Below are 7,500 nucleotides of genomic sequence, written 5' to 3'. Positions count from 1 at the left end.
ATATATATATATATATATATATATATATATATATATATATATATATATATATATATATATATATATATATATATATATATATGTATATATATATATATATATATACACACTGACTGAAGGATGACAATCCAGTAAGTCAACTTGATAACATTAAGAAAAAAACATTCTCTTTTGTTACTAACCCCAAGTCGGACCCAGCCGGGGTTGCGATACCAAATCCTTTGGAATCGAGATTTGATCCAACTTTCATCGTATCACATGGATATCTGTTGTTGATATAGTCATTGGTGGCTGATTCGACCAGGAAAGCGTATTTCCCGTTGGACTGTCGTACCCGATTGATACCTTCGTCAATTTTAACTGTAAAAACGCTGGGGGTCTTTGATGTCATGTAAGCCCACATTCTCTCATATACCGCAACTTTAGAAGTCTACAAAGAAATAAGAGAGCGTAAGGACAAAAAGCAGAAATGAAATGAAAGAAAAGGAAAATAAGAAAGAGTAATAAAAGCATCCAGACATATATACACACACACATACATACATGCATACATATATACGCATGCACACATATATGCATACATATGTGCATACATATGTACATGCATATGTACATATATGCATACTTGTACATATATACATACATGCTTATGTACATACATGTATATATGTACATATATACATACATATGTACATACATGCATATATACATACATATGTACATACAAGCATGCATACACGTACATAAACACGTCCGTGCATACATGCATGTATGCAGGCTTACTTACATATGTACATGCATGCATACGCACATGCATGCATACTTATATACATACATACATACATACATGCATGCATGCATACATATATGCATATATATATACGTACATGCATACATGCATCCATACATATGTACACACATGCATACATACATTTCGTTTCTGTATTTGGTTTGCAAGAGTCTTGATGAACAGTTTTTGCATCAAGTGAAGATCTTTATGTCATACAGACGGCGGGATTTGAGCTCAGAATGTAAGAACCGGAAGAAATTCCAATAAGCATTTCATCCGACGCTCTAACGATTCGTATTTCTTTACTGCCCACAAGGGGCTAAACATAGAGGTGACAAAGAAGGACAGACAAAGGGATTACGTCGATTACATCGACCCCAGTGCGTAACTGGTATTTAATTTATCGACCCCGAAAGGATGAAAGGCAAAGACGACCTCGGCGGAATTTGAACTCAGAACGTAAAGACAGACGAAATACCGCTAAGCATTTCGCCCGGCGTGCTAACGTTTCTGCCAGCTCGCCGTCCCCACCTTAATAAACAACCATATAATGGCAACGGAAGTATTTAAATAAAAGCAGTTCTACAACAATTTGCCCAAGGGAGCGTGTACAGTTATGCTGATACAGAATGGGTCAGCCAGTCGGAAGGCTGGTCATTTGGGTCTTGCCATTGGCACTGATTACTTCTTATCACTGCCAAGACGCTTCCATTGAAAATTGAATCTTTCTCGGTAAGAACAAAGCTATGTAAATATTGGTTTCATGTTTTGGTACAAGGCCAGTAATTTCGGGGGAAAGGGATAAGTCGATTATATCGACCCCAGTGATCAAGTGGTTCTTATTTTATCGACGCCGAAAGAATTAAAAGGGAAAGTCGACCTCGGCGGAATTTGAACTCAGAATGTAAAGACGGACGAAATGCTGCTAAGCATTTTACTTGGCGCGCTGGCGATTCTGACTGCTCGCCGCCTTAAGCTGTGTAAATCATCCAACTACGGTAATAGTTGAATAATATTAAAGCCTCAATTTACTCACAAGCAGCATCTTTCAGAACTTGTCACTAATTCAGTTCTTAACCAAATTGAAAACTGTTAACAATTTTGAAGAGGACTGGTCACTAGCTACATTTTGGCATAAAAAATTGAGATTTGATCCAATAGAAAGAGAAGTTTACGTCAAAATTTTTACAGCAACGTTATAGGAGAGTAAGTAACGCCACCAATCAAGTTTAGATCTAAATAACATTTTTTATTTTAAAAGCAAAATATATTTATCTGAGCTTCAATGATAGAAGAAAACATGAAAAATTTCATAGTTTTGTTCCCATGCAACAAAAATTTGTATCAAAAAAGTTGTGAGGTAAAATATCATGAAAAAATATAAGGCAAAAAATTGAATTAAAGTATAATTAACTTTTTATTTTAAAAACAAACTATTATTTAATTAAAATTAAATGATAGAGTTCAATTCGAGGAATTTTATGGTATCAATCTCGTGCAATGAAGTTTTAAAAGTGTTTGTTTCTCAAATTTTTTTATGAATATAGTTCTATAAGGGGACTTTTAATATATGTCACCGGTGCAAATGAGGTAAGGAAAAAATTATCAATGACACCGCTATTTGACACGTTATTAATTAGCATAATAACATAGCCTGGAAAACACGTGGATTACATGGGAAAATGCGAGCAAGAGAAATAATATTCTTAAAATTATAAACCTGGAAAATTACAGGGCAAGTTATTACACTTGGGAAAGTTCAGGACAACTTATTACATATGGTAAAGTACAGAAGAAGAAATTTTTTACTTAAGATATTGCAGCAAAGGATAAAATTTGAATATTAAAAATTATTTTATTCTAATTCACAAAGTAACATTATAATTAAAAAAAAAAAAAGGTACCATTATTTGTTAAAATATCGACACGCTAGAATGCTTAAAAAACGAGTCAGAAGTAACAATATAGCTAAAGTTTTATGAAAAGTAGAATAGTATATATGGTAGGCAAATTCATCATGTAAAAAATAGGCATTGAGTCAAGATTAAAAATGTGAAGACTTGGCAATAACTTAGGCAATAACTCAAGCAAATTTTACTGTGAATTTGTTGTTATAGGTAGATTTTACTGTAATATAGAACTAATTTTTGTATTATTTTATTTATTGTACTAACTAATTATGTAATACTACTATTTTTTAAATACTTATTTTAAAATTTATAATTATTAATTAAAGATTTTAAAAAGGAATTTATTTAAAGGGCAAAAGTATTTTGACTTATTTTTTATTTTTGATACAAGTAACACGTAATAACGAATAAAAGTAATAACTTGTAATAAAATCTTTAGTTCTAATAAAAGCAAATATTTTCTAAATCTAAATATTTTATTTGAAATTATATCCTTAGCTGCAATATTTTATGCAAAAATTCTCTTGTTCTGTCTTGAACTTTTCCAAGTGTAATAACTTTTACTGTAATTTTCCAGGTTTATAATCTTAAGAATATTATTTCTCTTGCTCGTATTTTTCCAAGTAATATTAATTGCTGGTAGGAACACTGTATTTCGTTATGCAACCATAAGTATTATATATTATAGACTTTATAAGTCAATACTCTGTCCCAACTGTGTTAGCAGTGCTATTAAATCAATTTTTAAAAAGGTTATCTCTACAGATTTTCAATAGATATGAGAGCCAAATCTGAATCTCTACAGATTTTGGTTTTTTATAGAAATTTCTTTAAAAAGTAAATTATGTAAGTTGCAATTTGCAAACAACAGGAATAGTGTAAAAATGGCGAGTATTCTGCATTAGCTATTTAGCGACGTGTTCAATTTCTCCATCACAAGAATGGTGGTGGTGGTGGTGGTGGTGGTGGTTGTATGTGGAGGAACCTTTTTACAAGAAAAGAATGGTTTATGGAAGAGTTAGATAATTAGTAGAACCTAGTGACACAATGAAAGCAACGATGCAGCAATTTGTGCGTTGAGCCATGTTTTTATGCAGGAGGTTTTGAAGATGGAAGGAGAATGGCAACGGAAAAAAAGAATTGTTTGGAATGAGATATACTGTTGCAAAGATGTGTTCCACGTGATGGAGTAAGTACCATTGCGATTCAATACAAGAATTTTAAATTAGATTTAAAAGAAAACTCACTTTGAAAGGCAAAAATTGCATTTCGTTAAATTGGAATTTACGATAGAAAATGGATTAAACTAGAATATGTTTTATAATGGAATAAATTTGAACTGATGCTTTTGGAATAAACATTTAAAGGTTTCGAGGTATTCCCCCCACCCACCTCATCCTTAAATTACTTGGTTATAAGAATTAAATTTTGCACATATAGTGTCTGGAATTATTTCTGCTGCTTTCATATGGCGACAAATAACTATGAATTCTCTTTTTTTTCGAAATAACTATTGGCGTAGGCGCAAGCGTGGCTGTGTAGTAAGACGTTTGCTTCCCATCCACACGGCTCTAGGTTCAGTACCACCGCATGGCATCATAAGCAAGTGTTTTCTACTACAACTCCGGGACGACCAAAGCGTTGTGCGTGGATTTGGTAGACGGAAACTGAAAGGAGCCCGTTGTATATATATATATATATATATATATATATATATACATATATATATACATACATATATATATTTTTTGCTTGTTTCAGTAATTTGACTGCGGCTATGCTGGAACACAACCATCAAAGGTTTTAGTCGGACAAATCGACCCCAGGACTTATTATTTTTATGCTTAGTACTTATTCTATCGGTTCTTTTGTCGGACCACTAAATTATGGGGACGTAAACACACCAATACCGATTGTAAAGCGGTGATGGGGGAACAAATACCCATACAAAGACATATATATATAGAAGTCATTTCCTTCGATTTCTAGATAGAGGCAAATAGGAAATAACACTTATTCACCAAAGACCCCCCCAAAAAAAGTTACTCAGTGTAATTAGTATTTTCCCATGCATTTTATTCGATTTTCCACTTCAAGATTACATTTTAGGTCTTTCTTTTTCATCTTTTACTTGTTTCAGTCATTAGACTGCAGCCATGCTTAGGCACTGCCTTGAACAATTTGCTCTAGTCGGATGAATTGACCCCAGTGCCTAATTTTTTTGCTAAGCCTGGTACTTATTTTACCGTAGATTTTTTTTTTTTTTTTACTGAACCGCTAAGTTACGGGGACGGAAACATAACAACACCGGTTGTCAAGCAGTGATTGGGGACAAACACTGATACAAAGACACACAGACAAACATACCTACATACATATATATTTTCTATGCTGAGCAAGATCGTCGCCAGTGCCCCTGGACTGGCTCTTGTGCGGGTGGCACATAAAATACACCATTTGAGCGTGGCCGTTGCCAGTACCGCCTGACTGGCCTTCGTGCAGGTGGCACGTAAAAGCACCCACTACACTCTCTGAGTGGTTGGCGTTAGGAAGGGCATCCAGCTGTAGAAACTCTGCCAAATCAGATTGGAGCCTGGTGTAGCCATCCGGTTTCACCAGTCCTCAGTCAAATCGTCCAACCCATGCTAGCATGGAAAGCGGACGTTAAACGACGATTTAAATATGTTAGCTGAGACCGACGTAAACTCGGATAAATTGACTTAAGTCAATTTATCCGAGTTTATTATTGTGGCTCATTTCTTGAAAACCCCCACCTCCCATCCCGAATGACGCAAGACATAAAAGACGTAAGTTGAGGTATGCCTGTAACAGAGAAAGGAGATTTCACTTGCCTTGAAAAATGCCTCCGTTGTTCCTGATCTCAATGTGCCATATTCAATTTCTGTTTGTTTAGCTAAATCCTCTGCGGATTCAATTGGTGTCGACATTCTCTCTACTGTTAAGAAAGCAGCCAGGTTGGCTGTATAGGACGAAATAATAATCAAGGTGAAAAACCACCACACGCTTCCCACAATCCGACCCGAAATCGATCTGAAAAAGAAGACAAATGAAAAAAAAAAAAGGAGGAAATTCAATCAATATTTTTATAGGTTGTTCACCTCCACAAAGCACAAAAAAAAAAGAAAAAAAATTTTAAAAAAACAAACAAAAGGTAAAGACAACTTCCACCTCCACATAAAGAATATATAAAAATGTTTTAAAGAAATAACAGTTTCAAACTTGGCACGAGGCCAGCAATTTAAGGGAGGGGGCGGTTAGTCGATTAAATCGATATCAGTACTTGACTGGTAGCGTATTTGATGGCATAAAAGACGCACGAGTGTATTAGACGTACCCCAATTTTCAGGAGTGAATATTTAGGGAATAAAATTTTTTAGAGCATTAAAGTTTATAAGAGGTCCAACTTCACATATAGGACCCGGGGTGAATTTTTTGAAAATATATATTTTTTTTTTTTTTTGTAAATATGTGCGTCTCATTTGCCACCGCAGTGAGGCGAAAGGAAAAGTTGATCTCGGCGGTATTTGAACCCACAACTTAAAGGGCCTCAACAAATACCGTTGAGCATTTTGACTGATGCGCTAACCATTCCGTCAAATGATTTCCGAACCCCCCCCCCCACACACACACATATATATTATATATTGGGTTGGTGCATAATTATTGCAGCTTTTTTCCAACAAATTTTATTCAACAAAAACATCTTTAAATGACGGTCTGACCGTCTGCCAAGCAAATGGGAAGCAGTAATTGAAGTAGATGGTGAATATGCTCCGGAATAATCACTTAAAGATGTTTTTGTTACATGTTGTTATTGTTTTTGTTGAATAAAATTTGTTGAAAAAAGTCGCAATAATTATGCACCAACCCAATACACACACACACACCAAGGAAGGGTTTCTTTGAGTTTCTGTTTACCAAATCCACTCACAAAGCTTTGGTCAGTTCGGGTCAATTATAGAAGACACTTGCCCAAGAAGCAGTGCAGTGAGATTGAACACGGAACGATGAGGTTCGGAGATCAAACTTCTTACCACACAGCCAAACATGCATCTTGTTTACTTTTGTTCCAACTTTCTCATTATCCGCAAGAATATTCTCGAAATAATCCGTCGAAATATATATATTCTGCCATAGACCTAAAGCCTATAATCTTAGATAGACATAACTAATGGTTTATATCAGAACCGGGTTTGTGGAAATTTCAATAAAAAAAATAAAAGAAAACAGAAAAACAAAATTAAAAAACTTCGATTGAATTTTTTTTTTTTGCTTTCGTTCGAACTTTCAAATCAATAAAAGTCACATGGTTCCATGAACCGAAATCGGGATTAAAGTTATGTGGCAGTTTTATGTTTTGTTGTCGTCTTGTTTTCCCTTTTTTATTTGGTTAAAAATTTCAGGCAACGAATAAAGATATTTTATTTCCGCATCGAGAAGCCACAACTCCGGTACAACGGACATGTGATTCGAATATGGCTGGAAAGAACCGCAAGGCAGATTTTTTTTAAGCCGAGCCAACCGTAAACAAGTAAAAGATAAATAAATAAATAGAAATATGAGACATAGGTGCAGGTGTGGCTGGGTGGTAAGAAGCTTGCTTCCAAACCACATGGTTCCGGGTTCAGTCCCATTGCGTGGAGCCTTGGGCAAGTGTCTTCTACTATAGCCTTGTGAGTGGATTTGGTAGACGGAAACTGAAAGGCACCCGTCGTATATATATATTTTTTTAGTAGTAGTAGCAGTAGCAGTAGTAGCAGTAGTAGCAGCAGTAGTAGT

At 34.9% G+C, this 7,500-nt stretch overlaps 1 protein-coding gene across 2 annotated transcripts in view; it reads right to left on the bottom strand.

The window, feature by feature from the left end:
• The window catches only part of LOC106873388 (glutamate receptor), a 201,849-nt gene that overhangs the window by 29,978 nt on the left and 164,371 nt on the right, over positions 1-7,500 (bottom strand). For both annotated transcript variants that reach the window (XM_089362240.1, XM_089362241.1), the window contains exons 12-13: positions 5,553-5,751; positions 183-430 (exon numbers count right to left, since the gene is read on the bottom strand). In XM_089362240.1, the coding sequence (XP_089218366.1) occupies positions 183-430; positions 5,553-5,751 (447 nt within the window). The remainder of the gene's footprint in view (positions 1-182; positions 431-5,552; positions 5,752-7,500) is intronic.

The sequence above is a fragment of the Octopus bimaculoides genome, chromosome 14, assembly GCF_046866305.1.
Source record: "Octopus bimaculoides isolate indiv1 chromosome 14, ASM4686630v1, whole genome shotgun sequence".
Classification (NCBI taxonomy): Eukaryota; Metazoa; Mollusca; class Cephalopoda; order Octopoda; family Octopodidae; genus Octopus; species Octopus bimaculoides.
This window is presented reverse-complemented; position numbering and strand designations above follow the sequence as displayed.